A 17,500-nucleotide genomic window follows, 5' to 3' on the forward strand; every position below is an offset into this window, starting at 1 on the left:
TGCTACATATGGCAAGAGATACCTGCTTCTGTTAAATAAAGTCTATTGGACCCCTGTTGTCATACTGTGCAACATGTGTCAGGTACATAACACATACCTAGCTCCCAGCATTCCATTCAGCTACTTCTGTCTACTGAGACCCTCATCAAGTTTTCAGAAACACAATGGACAAAAGGCCTGCATTTGGGGTCTATATTAAAAAACCGAAGAGGTATTTCAGCGAACACCTCTTGGTCGACATGTAATGAGCGAACGCACTAAAGCGTGAATGCTCAAAACAGCAATTTCTTTCCCTGGGAAAGAAATAGAAATCTCTTGGCCATCCCATTGTGTTTGGCCCTTTCCTCACTATAGTGCGATCTCGGAGTTGGTATATTTAGTTGGGGCACAACCCCCCACATTGTTATCTTTTAAAGTGTGTGTGTGTGTGTGTGTGTGTGTGTGTGTGTGTGTGTGTGTGTGTGTGTGTGTGTGTGTGTGCGTGTTTGTGCTAGCGGTTTCTTTCCCAGGGAAAGAAATCGCTGTTTTGAGCATTCACGCTTTAGTGCGTTCGCTCATTACGTGTCGACCAACAGGTGTTCGCTGAAACACCTCTTCGGTCTTTTAATATAGACCCCTGCATTTGTAACACAGACAATAATGACTCGTGTAATAAGGAAAATTCATACACTACTCTTTGACATCTGGGATGTCGTAATGATGGCCTTGAAACAACTCTCAAACATTACTATTGTAATGTACTCATGAGGGTTAGAATAGCATTTTTGTTATCCTTCTTTTAGCAAATGTAATGTTTTGTATGACATGTTTTATCACAGTTACGCTAATGAAACAAAGACTGTGGACTGCCAAGTGCTTTTGTGTTTAATATATTACCTTAATGATCCTGACAAGTGTGTGGTGAACCTCTTCATTTGTAAACACACCACTATAAGCTGTAAAATTAAGTATGTGTTTAAGCTTCTTTTAGAATATTTCAAACTTGTGCAAAGTAATGAAGTAAAACTTATTTCTTTGTTTATTTTAATTCATTGACCAAGGAAGTCCGATTGGATATAGAAACCATTTTCACTGTAGGCCTGAGAAGAAGAACCCTATTGGTACAATGTAATACAAGATACAATGTAAATTTTTTGACAGTGCAGTATTAGAAAATGATGCACTGTAGCATAATAAACTGGTTCACATTACATAAAGGCATAGTAAATAAAATTATACATTCACTCTCATATAATCACACTGGTACAATCACAACATCATGTTGAAACTGCGTATATCACATACAAGAATTTGTATAAACATAGACATGTATGAGTAATCATATACAGATACCTGAATTAAAGTGGAGGCTGGACAAGTTATTCAGGTTACATTAGGTTAATGTACCCTTTAAGGGGCAGATTGGTAAGTAGTGAGTTATAGACATAACACCATTATTTGTGGACATTAGTGTCAAAAAGTATTAGTCAAAGAGTAGAGGGTAAAGCAGTAATTACACATATACATTTTATTTTTTTAACCTGCTTCCACTAGATACTACAGCTTTCTTAATACAGAAAATGATATATTTGTATTATGCCTATGCAAGCTAGGCAGAAGGAACCCTTTACATACAAATTCTACTGACATTAATGAAATAGAGATGTGCACCTTTTATAACACTGGTGCATTCCATTTCTACTCCTACCGACATACGTTTGCAATACTGTAATACTTAGATTGTGCTTTCAATTTTAAACCATGATTATAAAGTATTTATGTCTGTACTAAGAGAATAGCAAAGTTTTTCTCAAAATTGATAGGATCAAAGATGTTTTGTGGAGGGGAGGCAAATATATGACAATATTAATACAGCAATGATGATTGAAAGGAAAGCAGTACATAAGAAAACATCTTTATTGTTGTTGGTGGGTCTTGATGCAGAAAAAGCATTTGAAAGAGTCAGCTGGCATTTTATGAGTAGGGCATTGGTAGTATTTACAGTGTCTGACAGGATAATAGGGTACATTAGGAGGACATATGAAGGGGCAGTGGCAAGAATTAAGAGGGAGGGTTCGTCTCACTCAAGCTGCGTTTGAGCAAATTAACAAGGCAAGAGAGGCCTCTTTCCCCCTTATAAAGGACTCAGAAAATTCAAGGATATAAATGCTATGGCAATCAAGAAACGTTAGCTTTATTGGCATATGATATTACTATATACTTGATAAATCCAGACAGGATATTTTGGTATTGTGAAACATTCTGAGACAGTTTCATGTTTTCTCAGGAAATAAAATAAAGACAGAAAGGTTATAATATTAAATTATGTACCTACCTACACATGTATTGGTTCAGCAATACTCATATTTACGGGGACATGAAAAGATGAAGTATTTAGGTGTATAGATTAAAAAGGATTCTATGATGGCAGCTAAGGATATGCGTGAACATACTAAACAAAAGGTATTAGAAAATGGAGATGCGGGAAGCTTTTGATTATGGATATGGATAGCAAGACACAAGCAAACGTTCTAGTTCCTTTAGTTTTATACATAAGTCAGGCACATTTTTATCAACAGGAGGAGAAGTTGTGGACCATAATTAATAAAGAGTTGAAAGAATTTATTTGGGAGGGGTAGAGGGCAACAGTTAAGTGTGATAAGGCCATTCACCTCGTAGAAAAAGATGATTTAGGACTACCTGATTGGAATGAAATTCTAGAGCTATGCACTTAAGGCTCATATACATAATGAAAGCAGAAGGTTATAAGTTAAAGTGGAAAGAGATGATGAAATGCTGGGCAGGAGGCATGAGAAGTAATGAGAAGTAAGGAAAAGTAATGAGAAGTAAGGAGAAGTAAGGAGAAGTAATGAGAAGTAAGGAGAAGTAAGGAGAAGTAATGAGACGTAAGGAAAAGTAAGGAAAAGTAATGAGACGTAAGGAAAAGTAAGGAGAAGTAAGGAGAAGTAAGGAGGGAGTAGTTTTTTTTTTTTTTGAACAAAGGTCCTTAAGGAAAATAACAACCTTACACAATATTATATTCAAAAAGTAGTGGAAAGCATTCTGAGAAGTAAGCCAACATGAGAATGGAGAAAGGATATTTTACAAATAGGGATGATTGCAAGTAGGGGATAGAGAAAATAGCAAGAGGGTCTGGAATTTACTAGGGAAAATTAACAAAGGAGCCCAAGTTTTGGGAGCAAAGAACTAGACTGGAAGAGGTAGTAGATTGGGATGAGGTCAAGCAGAAGTTTTGGACAACATGTTAGAAATTGCCTTCTGTACCAGGGATTGAAAGCAAAGTACAAGTAAAGATAAAGAGATATGCTTACTAAAGGAAAGACCAGCTCTGCTATAATGTAGAACACGTTACTTTTAAAAAATAATAATAGTAAGGCATAAAAATATCACAATCAATCAGGAGATGTTAGAAAAGATCGGGAAGAGAGAATGGAAAGGCGATATACAAAGAACAATGGGAGGTCATATGTACGGCTCCCAAGTATGCAACCAAGTCCAGAAGGTTTAGGAGTTTTGCTTGGAGGTGGTTGCATAGATATGTTATACCCCAAGCAGACTTCATTGAATTTTTCCTCAGGTGGACAGCAAATGCTGGATATATGATGGGAAAATGAAAGGTAGCTGGATAACATGCTTTTGAGAATGTAACAAGCTGGTTGATTTCCAAAAATTCCTTACAGAGTACTTTGTCAGAAATGTTGGGGGGGGCAGATTATTGTAACTAAGGAAATGACTGTTTTGAGCTTGGATATAGTATCTGAATTGCCTACAGTTAGTAAAATGTAAGTTTAATGCTGCTAACTACCAAAAAAAACTAATTACTAGAATTCAGAAATCAATATCTAAACCAACTATAACTGAAGTACTGAATATTGTAAAGGAGATAAAATAATTGGAGGTAAGATATTTAGAAAAGGGAAGGAGCAAATTGCATGGACATAGAAAAAATAAAATGTGCAAGAACACTACATGGAGAATAATGTTCAAGAGGAGCAACACTGAAAGTAAAGCAGGAACTGAATAATTTATGGAATGAAAAAGGGGTTTAGGTAGGTACCAGATTGCTCCCACTAGATGAAATGACTGAATGATTTAGTTACTACATAGATCTATCTACTCAGAGTTTGAGTCATATACAGGCTACTTTTTAAAGCTGATGCAGAACATGTCAGACATTCATTTACAACATGTTGCCCAGCAGAAACCGAATCTGATTAGGACTATCTGTTACCATTTTATCTCATTTCATTTGAATTATGGATATGCTTATGCCTCCTAACATGTAATTAAATGTAGTTTAACAAAACCACTTAAAAGCCAATAATAACATTTCTGCAATCCAAATGAGATGATACACAAACAAGTATCACTTTTCCTGAGCCACACATCTCAGCTACATCTCCAATAAATGCACTCTGTGTAACATGATTATGAAAAAAAATTCTAATTAAGTAGGAAACTGAGAAATGAGTATCCTCTTATACAGGTAAAACCAGATAAAAAATTCCTACTGTGATCACTTCTGGATATATAGTGAATTTGAAACTATGTGGCTTCATCGGAGAAGGCAGTGTACTTTCACAGGAAAGCCTCTGAAAGCTCTGAGCTTCATGTCTTTCTTAGAGGTCACACGTGTGGGGTTCCATGCCAGTAGCTGAATGGCATACTACCTTCAAATCTCATTCTCACAGTGGATGGCATAAGATCTCCTCATGGGAAATAAGCACCACGGAATGTGATCTGTTACTATGATATAATAAGCTTCACTTACATCCCATCCCCTTCAAAACTCAGACATAGACACACTCACTTGGCATTTATGTTATTATTCAAGACTCATAGCACATGATGATGGATATGGAATACTGTAGCACTTACAATACCTACAACATTCCACAGTTATTTGTAAAGATTAAAAACACTAGTGAGATATATGTTGATATATATATATATATATATATATATATATATATATATATATATATATATATATATATATATATATAAGTATTCCAATGGTTCTCTAACAGCCCAAGACAAGAGTATAAGTTTACTTGTGACATGACATCCGCATACAGCCCAAAACCAATAACAAAAGTAAACTGGTTTCTTGTTTTAGGAGACAATGCCATCTAAAAATCAGAGAGATGAGGTGTCAATTACTTGTATATGCCTAGAATGCTCAGATGAGCCCCCACTTCCACAACTTGAATGAACCACACTTGACCTCTGAGTAAGTCTCATAATCTCTGAGGCTACACTAAGAAACTGTCTTTACATCACTGTAAATTTTCAGAAAAAAATAAAAAATTGAATGAGACAAAATTGTATTACTTTTTTAACTACTACTGCATACCAAAATATAGCTGAAGTCACAGTTTGTATGTGCAAACATTCAGAGCTCACCGTACATCTCTTTATATTTTTGATACTAAACACAGTTGTTTGTTTTTTCTTTCTTCTGTAAACCCTTTTCTATTGCTGTCAGATTGAAAGCAATCTTATTTTATGCATTTTTTGTTGACTTGGGTCTAAGAGTTTGTGATGATAAAGTTGTATTTTTTCTTGACCAGCCTTCTCCCCTAGATTACATATATCCTGAAACATGCAGTGCATGCCACATTGTTCCCATAATGTCTCTCTGCACTTTTGAATGCCTTCTGCATGCTGTATTTAATCCAGCCCCAGGTGATGGGTACATGTACATGCTATAAGATGTCCCATATCCTCTACCAAAAGAATTCATTCTCATATCTTATATTTGGATCCTTGGGTGCCTGATTTGTTGCTTGAGTCTGGATCACCCATACTGTATGTAGATACTTAAACCTCTACGCCAGTGGTACTGACAGACTGAATGCTTGCCATGTCCGAGTTAAAATTCCAGCAGTAGTATGACACATTGATACCTGGTGTTCCTACTACTGTAGTCAGGACAGGTGTCACATGATTTCACTTGTCCTTACTGATTTCATAAGACAGCATGAAATGGATATCTCTATATTAATGAGAGTTGAAGCTATGCATGACATACTTCAGGGCTGAGTATCCTATGGGATTTGGATGTAACTGTGAGATGCAGTGGGAAAAGAAGAGGAATATGAAGACTCTGCTCTTCTCCGGGATGGAATGGTTTTGTCTTGTTTCTGTTTGCTGGGCAAAAGGCTACACAAAATGTGTGAGCATTTGTACCCCCTTACATATGTGGAGGTCCTTGAGAGACAAAGGAAGAAAATGACATTGCCAGTATTGTCACTTTTACTGTGTGTATGTGTGTGTGTGTGTGTGTGTGTGTGTGTGTGTGTGTGTATATATATATATATATATATATATATATATATATATATATATACACACACACACACACACACACACACAGGTGTGTGTGCATGTGTCTGTGTGTGTGTGTGTGTGTGTGTGTGTGTGTGTGTGCACGTGTATGTATATATATATATATATATATATATATATATATATATATATATATATATATATATATATATATATATATATATATATATGTGTGTATATATATATATATATATATATATATATATGTATATATACACACACACAGGTGTGTGTGTGTGTGTGTGTGTGTGTGTGTGTGTGTGTGTGTGTGTGTGCACTCACACACAAACCCACACTCTTGGGCAATATGGTGTTATCTGTATTGATAATAAAGCCACAGATATTTATAGGAATTTAGACTTTCAAATAAGTTTATACCAACATCCGGCTGCGTTAATTGTTTAGGATATACTATATATTCATGCTTTAGTGTACAAAATTAAAAGGAAAAAGTGAACTACCAACTCCAATCTCTGAAGACAAAAACAATGATGTTTATCATGCAGTGAGTGAATATGGAATGATAGTGATGCAAGCAAGATTACCAGGACATGTCATACTAGATGTGGCTGCACTGACAATGTAAGAAGATTTATGTCCTTTAAGTACCCATTGAATACTAAGAGAATGTAAAAAAATGGCAGTAACTAAAATTGGCTATAGGAATGCAAATGGTCCTTGTAATGATGAATGCAATCTTTAATCATTTTTGAAAGCCTTGTTTTTTTTTTTTTTTTTGCAATGCTTAATGCAAATGTAACTGTAAAAAATGGTACTTGTGTGTAAGTCTTATCTGGCTGTCAAAACAATAATCATAAAAAAATGCAACTGCAGTAATATAGTACAATCTGAACATCTGTCAAAAAAGGCCCAGGGTCTGTGAGTCTGCATGACTTTTGACCTCATCTCTGTCAGACTCCACTGGGAAAACATAATGGGAGCAGAACTAAAACAATATTAATACTGACATTTACTTATACAGTTGTTCTTACAGTCTGCATAAATATATGAAAAGCTAATATTACATAATAAATGACACCAGTAAATATGTCTGGTATGACAGATATAAAGAAAGTTTCAGATGGAGACAGGAAGTGTAGGTTATTAAGTATGATCCATGTGTGGGGGAAGTCTGTTTATACTAGCAGTTTAGACTGATGTCTAAAGACATGCAGATAGGTGCATGCGTGAATGGGTGTGCCTTCTTTGAAGGTTGGGTGTCGGGCTGGCAACTCGGCACCATAAAAATACACTGCCAATCATTAGCAGACCGGAGTTCCGCTGTGACCCCTAACCGGGAAAAGCCAAAAGAAAGAAAGAAGATGACAGCTATAAAGAAAATTAAAAGCATGTATAATGGTATCACACTACAAATTAAAACCTGTGTTGTAAAATTGAGGTAGCATTAATATTTTGGTTAAGTGACGCTTAAACAATGGCGTATATTTTTTTGCCCTGAAGTGACTAGGCAGGTCAATATAAAATATTATCTCCAGCCCCCTTGTCCTAGAGGCAGCTCTAACATGCTGTTTTGGTTAGAAGGAATGATAGATGTTCCATCCATGGTAACAAGCCTGCTAAGTGCGCATGCTAGCAGTGTACCTCAAACATTAGGATACCACATGTGGTAGCATGCAAGCTCCCCAGATAAAGCAGCATTTGTAGAGCGGGGGGAGGGTTATCCTAGCAGACAGAGTAGGCCGGAGCACTGGACATGAATGTTGGCCGAGTTCCCACCACTCAACTCTTGCCAAAGGGAGAATGAGTGGTCATAGAATTTTTGTCTAACACTGGGTTGTCTGGTCCTTGCCCTAACAGAATGAAAGGGATAACTGGGCAAAGGTAAGATAGCCAATGGACAGGTTCAGCAAAGGTAGGGAATTGTGTAGTGAGGGGAAAATTAGCATGATGGAATGGTAAGATCATGTTATTAATCTATTTAATATTTGAAAATAGGCTTAAGAAAATAACAAGCCCACTGGACATTCAGAGTTCCAAAGGGTGCATTAATACACAGTGAGATCCCACTGGAAAACAAGAGTACCTCAAATCTGTGAACAAACAGAAAAACAAATGTTCACATTTGTGCCATTTTTTCTCTTACTAAATGGTCATTTAGATCATCTGTTTTCATTAGTCAGATAAGAGCCAGATACCATCATCATTTCATCTTAACATACAAATTAAGTATGCCATCTGATAGTCTCCAGCTTTTCTCTATAAAAGATGACAACTAATAATTTTACTTTAACTAGCCTTCATTTACCCGCTCACCTATAGATGGGCAATAATTGTGAAATTTTCAAGAGAGGAAGCCATGTATAGCCTCTAAATAAAACAAAAATCCTATATTTAACTTATAAACCTCACTTTTAAACATGCTAGGTAACACCAGAGCAGTGCATTTGTCCATTTATGATGTCTACTGCTTCAGCTCTTAAGAGTGTTCAGAATATCTATACAAACACAAGTTTCTTTTATTTTCATTGAGTGTAGCATTAATGAATGCAACACCAGGAGTCCCAAGCAATGTCAAAGGGGTTGTGACCAGGAAACCCAAGCACTGTCACAGGGAGTGTGACCAGGAGCCCCAAACACTGTCACAGGGAGTGTGACCAACAATCCCAAGTACTGTCACAGGAAATATGTCCAGTTTTTTTTTTTCTGGCAAATCACTAAGGCTTGACTTCACTAAGAACTGACACACATTTGAGTTTTAGACTTCATATCCTTCAGAAAAATCTATGCTAACACAAATCCTGTTATTCTACAAACTAAGTTTATAAGATTAATATATAAAATTTGCCCCAATTTTTGAGCCTTTGCCACCCCCCATTATTTTGAGCTTTGTCCAAATTTCTTGTTCTAAGAAGTTGAGATGTATGAGTAGAGTATTTGCCAGCTACATGGTTTGGTAAAGGAGTGATTGTATGTTAATGATCATGAAATGAGGGCATTCCTTTTATGATGTGTAGTCACTCATTGGCATGAAATTTTAACAGTTGGTGTTGTGGATAGGATGTGCCCAATAATTTAAATGTTTACCTTTTTGTATAAGCTAACAATATCTATATCTATCAATATATATATATATATAATATATATATATATATATATATATATATATATATATTATATATATAGGTTTACTATCAAAATTTGGAATGGCAGTTGTACGTTTATTCACACTGCTGAACCGAAAGGTTGAATATGTGCTCACCGCGGTGTATGAAATGTCAGAAATGATAACCACGATGTTCCCATTCAAAACTCTGAAATTAAGGAATTGAAAGTCCCCACACACCCCCTGCATATTATATATACCAACTCCGAGATCACACTACAGTCAGGAATAAATTACCCGATCCCCACTGTAATGCGATCTCTATTCACAATGCCGAATGCATAATAATGAATGCAGCCTTACTTTCATTATTATGGTTTGTACTATTGCAGTTTGGTATTGTGGACCCTGGGAATCGTGATTTTGAACACACGGCGTTTGCACAACTGCCATTCCAAATTTTAGTTTTAAAATTGTAGTAAAATATTTTCTGAGTGTTATAATACCCTGCACCTTTCAGAGGTAGTAAAGCAAAATTTTCCTGCAGAGGTGCTTATGAAACTATTGTAGCTTGCTGGCCATATTATACCTGTATTACAATGTTACATGCCTTTGCATTTTAGTCACTCATACAAATTTGCTTTCTCATTGTCCTGAACTAAATTTACTAAGCTTTGCATTTGTACATTTCCTCTGATGTTTCCTTGTTTAAGCCCCAGTACCAGAGATCTAAAATGTTGCCAAAAGTAGATAAAGGCAGACCATTTGTTGTACCTTTATTGCTATTTGATGAGAGATGGAAGTGGACTTCTTCCTTGGCTCTACTATGGCATTAGCAAATGGTGGTTGGCACTGTGGGGCCTGGGTGTCATGGAGTTAGTGGGCTTACACAAGGGTTTTGGGGAGGGGGTTCATGTACTCAAACAATACTGTTTTACTGGTTATGCACTTTGAAACTGAACAGATACTATGATTAATTGTCATGGAACAATCATGTAAGTCCAAGCTTGCATTGGCATATGGTGGTTCCTTTAATGTCCACAGAGTTTCAAGCCTTTACTTTTAAAGTGGAATGCTAGTCAAGGCAACATCTTGAAGCTTTGCCACTAAAATCTAGTCCACTAATAGTGAACCTAATCAACCAATGTGCCACTAAGTACTATGACTGCACAGCTGTGGAGTAATTCTAAACAACTGTCAGTGGATAGTATATTTCTGCACAAAGTCTGGCAACAATAAAAGTGAACTGAAACTGCACCTCAGTTTTTCAGTAACGCTAAATCCAGATAAAGCAAAGCCTCTCATATTTACTGTCTCAGAAATTATTTATATGCATTAACTTTTCTGACATTTTACTTATTTCCAGTGACATGGAAAACTATACCATCTTAGTGATATACTCCCTAAAAAAAATATCAGAAGAAAGAAAGATGATCCAAGGTACTCCAGGCAGCATCTCTCCCTCTCTACTTGGTTAACACCTTATTGTAAGTCTGTGTGAAATACAACCACAGCTGCAGAAAATAGTTCGTATAAGATATATTATTGCTAGTACATTTAAGTTTATGTAATTGTTAGCTAGGTGAGTTATGGTGGTTAGCATTGTTACTACATTAGATTACTTGGTTCTCTGCTTTGATTCCTGGAAGAGGTGGATGTCACTTGTACTTCTTGTATGCACTTTTTTGATGGGTTCTCCATTTTCCTTCTATATCTCATATCTCAAAAACATGTAGTTAAGCGAACTAGTAATTCTGTGAATTGCTCACAAGTATATATGTAGTGTGAGTGTGTGTGTGTGTGTGTGTGTGTGTGTGTGTGTGTGTGTGTGTGTGTGTGTGTGTGTGAGTGTGTGTGTGTGTGGGTGTGTGTGTGCACATGCGTGTGTGCATGTGATGGATAAACATTCCATCCAGAACTTCTTCTTTGCTTCAAGTCCACTGTTTGCAAGGACAGATTCTATCTCTGTCACAAACTTGAAAATTATAAAGTGGACATCTGGGCATGAATGAATGCTTACTAATAGCAATAAATGAGCTGGTCCACTTTAGACTATTTTAGTTACAGCCTTAGCAACAGCGTCAAGAACAAAAACAATATATATAAACACTGTAGAGTAACCAACTAACCAGAATGATTTTGGGAGGGAAGAGTGAATTACAACACACAAAGAAATCCTAGACAGACAAGAAAGAGCATACGAAATGCATACAATTAATAACGAGAGATCAAGACTGAACCCTAAATTCTGGACCACTAAGGCAGAAACCATACCCAAAGCCACTGTATACTTGACAACAATGTAAACAATGCATTTCTCAGACATGTATATATGTATATGGTTTCACTTCATAATCTCGAAATGCTGAAATACTGAATTTCAGAATTCCGAGACCATGAAGCCGAAAATTTAGAATGCCGAAAGTCCATAAGCACGAATTTGAATATCTCAAATCTGTGCTTATGAATTTCCGGTACGTTGTAGTGTTATGGTGCCTGAAAGTGCAGGTGAGTGAGTGTTTGTGTGTGTTTTTGTATGTTGTATGTTTGGGTAAGGGTAGGGAGATGTAAGTATGAGTGTGAGTGTTGGATTTGTTGGTGTTTGTGTATGTGTAATGTGTATTTGTGTGCGAGCGAGTGGAGAATGCCATGTTGGGAGTTTTTTTCTTTTTTATGTTATGTGCAATCTTGGAGTTGTTATATATAAGTAGAGAGTGTGTGGGGGGCACAGGGGGGCTTGCCTCTTGCTTATATGTAGTGTAGGGTTGTGTGGTTTGTGTTCTGTGGGTGGAATGGTGTGTGCGTTATGTGGTGTATGGTGTGTGTATGTTCGTGATTGTGTGATTCATGATTGTGGGTTTCGCTATTGTGAATGGTTCGGCTTCATGGTCTCGGAATGCTGAAATTTGGTATTTCAGCACTTTGAGATTATGAAGTGAAACCATGTATACATATATTAAAAGTATACATTTGGGCAGTGTCAGTTATTATGTCAGCTGAGGCATTCCAAATAGTTATACTGCTATTTAACTTTGTGTCAAATGCTAAAATTTTTATTCTAGTTTTATCATTGTCTCCTATGACCATCACATCCCATTCTCTCAAGCAAATCATTCACACCTCCAATTTCTGGGCAATGCAAGCCATCCAGACAAAGAGGTGAATGCTTCTGGTGGTAGGGTGTATGCCCATTTTCCTGTGTAGGTTAAGAAATGTTTTTGCTAGGTTCTTACTACTTGTTTCCACACATCTACAATGATCATCTACACTGCAATCATTTCTTGGGTTCACCATGGTCGAGTGACGTTAAAGACATGCAGGTAGGTGCGTGCGTGAATGGGCATGCCTTCTTTGAAGGTTGGGCATCAGGCTGGCAACTCGGCACCATAACAATCCACTGCCAATCATTAGCGGACTGGAGTTCCACTGTGGCGACCCCTAACCGGGAAAAGCCGAAAGACTTTACACTGCTGAGTAGTTCCTCTAGCAGGAGTGCAGTTCTGGGCCTTTACGAAGATGGCAATCCTTGTGGTGGGACCAAAATAATGCCTTCCCCTGATACCATGAATGGGCAAGTAGTTGCAGCTCCCTCACACCCCTCCATGACCAGCTCCTCCAGCACCTGGGATCTAATCTAACCTACAGCACCTTGAAGCTGTCAGAGAATTAGCCCTCTATGCCAGAGTCAAATATTAGGATTGCCAAATCTTGTGTGAACTGATATGGTTACACAAAACAAATTTTTAACACAGTCTATAAAATAATGTTGTAATTTAATGTTAAATGAGTAAAGACAGGAAAGAATCTACAGAATACAGACACATTTTGCCTTAGGGAATGTGAAAATCAACAAATAAAGTTAACTGCCAAAACTGTTATTATATCAGTCCTCACATGGATGTTAAATGGCAGTTTCAAAAAACTATTTTGTTACAAGACTGATGAATATACCACTAAAACCCAAACAGACAAAAGCAAACCCTCAAACTATATACATGTCTGTGTATATAAAATATCAGTGAGAAACTGCAAAACATCACTAACACAAAGTCTTTTGGAGGCAAGAAGTCTGCCTCCAAGCTCAGATTATTTAAATCCAATAACTCCATGGTCACACTGCTGTGGAGAAAGGGTGAAATCCACTTTCATCAAAACTCCTTCCTGTTACCAAATGCAACATTGATCCGAATGAGACAAAAATACAACTATAGTTGCAGTTCATGCAAATTAAATCTATACTAGATACATACCTAACTTGAAAACTACTCACGCCAACCAGAAAACTAAATAAAATAAAAAGTGAATTACAGTTTTAACTAAAAAATGAAAGTAAAAAATAAACATTCTTAAATTGTCATTCTTCTGATTGGTTCCAACATAAATTCCTTTGATAAACTTGATATTGATAAAAGGTACAAGGTCCCACTTAAAACAGCATGGTTGGTATCTTACAATTGTATAGGCCATTACGAATTCAATATTTCCAAAGCCAATGTTTCCTGTGACATAAACATTAACAATGAGAATCAAACCACAACAAATTCCTGAAGTGGATGCTATGTGGTGGGGTCTGTTTTTTGGCAGTTTAATTAAATAAGTCTTTTGTTTGTACAAACCACATGAGAAAATCTGCACAAAAGCATTAATCTCAAAGTTGAAAAATACCATTTTAACGCATTTAACCACAAAGACATACTTGCATTGCCTGTTTGATGTGTTTAATGATATGCATAATGGAGAAAGTAAAAATTAAAGTATATTTTGATTAGGGAAATAGCATCCAGGAGTGTCATAAAAAGTTTAGATTTCATTACATAAAACAGACCAAGAATATGCCTGGAAAAATAACCCAGAAAATTGCCAAATATAAAGCAGCAGAATATATAATTTGGGAAAGAACATTTGCCTTTTGTTCATCTCTTGATTTTAAGTTTATTTCGAAAAACAACTGAAAAGTGTTTACACACATAAAGAATTCTGCATTCAACAAAGAGTTAAAGCTGCAAAACAGCAGAAAACCTGTTATAAGCTAGAAAAACTGCAAAAAGGCCACATTTGAAATTGTTCATAAAAGCCAGTATTTTGAAAATAATGTCTATGTGTAATGTGTCTTATTTTATATACGACTATGTGGCAGGAAAAAACATTTTCTCATATAAAACACTGGCTCATGAGATCAGACCTTAAGAGTCAACAAATCAGAAAAGGAGTAGCTATAGATATGCAGTTGTGAAATCTCAAGGCCAAATTAGATGACCAGACAATGTCCCAGAGGTCTATTATAGCAAACTGCAGGCATGAGGACATGCACAAACACATCTGGAGCTGTACAATATGAGAATGGTAATATCAAATAGTGGTTGCAGGTTAAAACTGGTAATGACTTAGGGTGGCTGGTGCTACACACATAATTTACAATGCACTATGGACTAAGACAGGTATCCCAAACTGTGTCACACCATGACACAGAACACAGCTCAAGCAAGTAGTGCATTAAGGTTCTGCTCTCATGGGACTTGCCTGCTCTACACTGTGGATACTTGGTTAGGGTGTGAGGTAATGCCATACCAACTTCTTTAGATTTATTTAATATGAGAACATATGCCACAAACTGACTCCTTTCTTGCTCCAAATACAGACAAAAACTTAAGGACAATGCTACTTAAAAGTAATGTTTGCCGTCTGGTCTAACTTGGATAATCAGCGGCTTTTCAAAATACGTTTTTCTTTCTAGCAAACAAAAATTCTGAAGCTATCTTCTCCAGTCTCTATCTTACGGTTTTCTAACACTTCATAAGCGTGAGACTTCCCGTCTTGTTTCCTGACTTCATTTTAGTTTTTATTTCCAGAATCTGTACGTTCACACAAAATTCCAACTAGTATCTTCAAATTCCAAAATCTGCTTTACTGCAAAATGGGTCGCGGTTCACCGTGTATAATTTTCGTGGTACGTACTTTCATGTGAAAAATAAAAAAAGGATGACGGGCATCTATGTAACTCTGGAGAACTCCCGAAAGTAAAACAGGAAAATCATTCTTCGTGGTTATTTTGTTTACCGGTGAGTCCTATAAATAGTCTTTGATACCATGTTCGAAACTCAACCCTTGCCGGTTGATGCGCTCACCTTCTGGGTTTCGCGAATATTTCCATCTTGGCCCCGAAAGGCTTGTACAGCATGCGAAAAACACTTGGAAAGTGGGTCATTGATGCTTTTAGTCATGTATGTGTTACTCTTATTTAAGGCTCCCTAGTAAACTGACAATCCAAGCTCATTGCAAACTGAGCTCCTAAATGAACTTTGAAAAGTATATTTATTTCGTTACTGAGTTAAATTATTCTGCAAACACAATTTACCCCTAAATCTTGCTTTCTAGACCTGAGTTTTTAATTTTGTAACAGTATCATAGTATGCTACAGAAAAGCAATCAAAGGTAATCTGGCTGACAAATGAACTCAGCCTTAGACTGATAACCAAACAAGAAAGACATTAATCCATAAAATAACCTTGTCACTCCTGTTCACATTACACCAAAGATGACAGCTTACCAGCTCCTGCTTCAGGCGTCGTAAGCAGTTGTCCATGCTTTTCTTCTCCATTCTCTCAGCAAACTGCGCTCGCAGTGCAGGGACTCTTCCTCTCGGGGTGGTTTATGGATGCATGAAACAAACTGGGTCTGCGGACCATACAGAACAGGACTTAAAAGAATCCTGTCAACATCAGCTCTTAAGTCTTAACTGAAACTAACCAGTAGTTTCCAGTTACTTTTTTAATAATTAGAAGACAAAGGTCCCTGTATTTTGCGATCTTGTTAGTTGTATCATCAAAGCTTCGGAGGTGTAAATAAATAATTTAATTTCACGTCTCCTGGGGTAACTTTCACTGACCAAAAGCGTCTAATAATTAAATAAAAGCTAAAGTCCGGATGTATAAAGCCGCTCGCATTTCTTTAGCCAAAGCCTTCAAGCAATGTCTTTGGATGAATGAGGTGCGTGTTCCGATGTTTGAATGAGGTGCCTGTTCCAAAGTCCAGCCCAGTCTAGTTCTCTGCAGAAATACTGTGTTTGCACTGTGCCACGCTAAAGGGCAGATAGTAAAGCACTCTGGTCAAGGCAGCGGTAACAAGTATCCTACCCACCACAGTTTAAAACCCAAGACGTTGGAAAAAAATGAATTAAAGCTTGTAAAATGCTTCAAGAGGTGCTGGTTTGTGCTTAGTAGCTCTGCGCTCCAGGGTGCGCAGTATGTGCGTGTGTAACAAGCAGAGTGTCACAATGCAGAGTGAGTGGGGACAGCCACCTCCACCAATCACGTCGCTCCTTTCTTACAGTTCTTGCTGAATTCGAAATAATGCAGCAATGTGCTCTCTGGCGTCAGATCGGGTTGCCTTTCTTTCAGCAGAGATGTTTACTGATTTTATTATTTACAACCTTCCACGTCTTTCCTCATCTTCATTAGTTGTGATAAGAGCAGACGTGGGTGTGTCTGCTCTGGTGGGTTTGTAGTTGGGGTTAAACACAGACACAATAGTTTTTGTATCTCTTGTGGGCGTTGAAATGAAAGTAGCATGGACACTCCAACGTGTTCATAAGATATACATAATCACAGTTAAGGTTAACTCTGGTTTTAAGAAAAGGTGATACTTCCCTCTTAGAACAAACTCCTTCATTTCTTTATTGAGTCTGCGAAGTGTGGGTATCACAAATATCCGTTTGCAGACACAAACTTTCGTTCAAGGCATAAAGAACAGCACACTTGGTTACAGAATACATATTTGGCATCGTAGAGCATATAGCAAATGAGTGTAAAGTTCAGTTACATGGAGTAGCTGTTAGCCTTCATCCTCCCTCATGTGAAACAATGCCTCACAGGAAATGGAACAAAGAGACTGGGGCAGTAACTAACTGTGTTAACTAGGAAGTGCACAGCATAATTAAAAGTGATGCTTCGTAACTACAAACATAATTCAGCACTATATGCAATGGCGTTTTACTTAAAAATCTTGAAACAGAATTTGTGACATAGGGCCTTAGAGTTACCTAACATTTGTCCCTCTTCGGACACTTGTATCATGTGAGGAAAAATT

General features: G+C 37.0%; 1 protein-coding gene across 1 annotated transcript in view; it reads right to left on the reverse strand.

Annotated features, from left to right (window-relative positions):
- The window catches only part of INKA2 (inka box actin regulator 2), a 230,625-nt gene extending 213,419 nt beyond the window's left edge, over nt 1-17,206 (reverse strand). The window contains exon 1 of the mRNA XM_044076990.1: nt 15,963-17,206. Within this exon, the coding sequence (XP_043932925.1) occupies nt 15,963-16,013 (51 nt within the window). The 5' untranslated portion in view covers nt 16,014-17,206. The remainder of the gene's footprint in view (nt 1-15,962) is intronic.
- Nucleotides 17,207-17,500: the final 294 nt, after the last annotated feature.

The sequence above is a fragment of the Protopterus annectens genome, chromosome 7.part0 (genome assembly GCF_019279795.1).
Source record: "Protopterus annectens isolate FY-2018-M chromosome 7.part0, PAN1.0, whole genome shotgun sequence".
Lineage (NCBI taxonomy): Eukaryota > Metazoa > Chordata > Ceratodontiformes > Protopteridae > Protopterus > Protopterus annectens.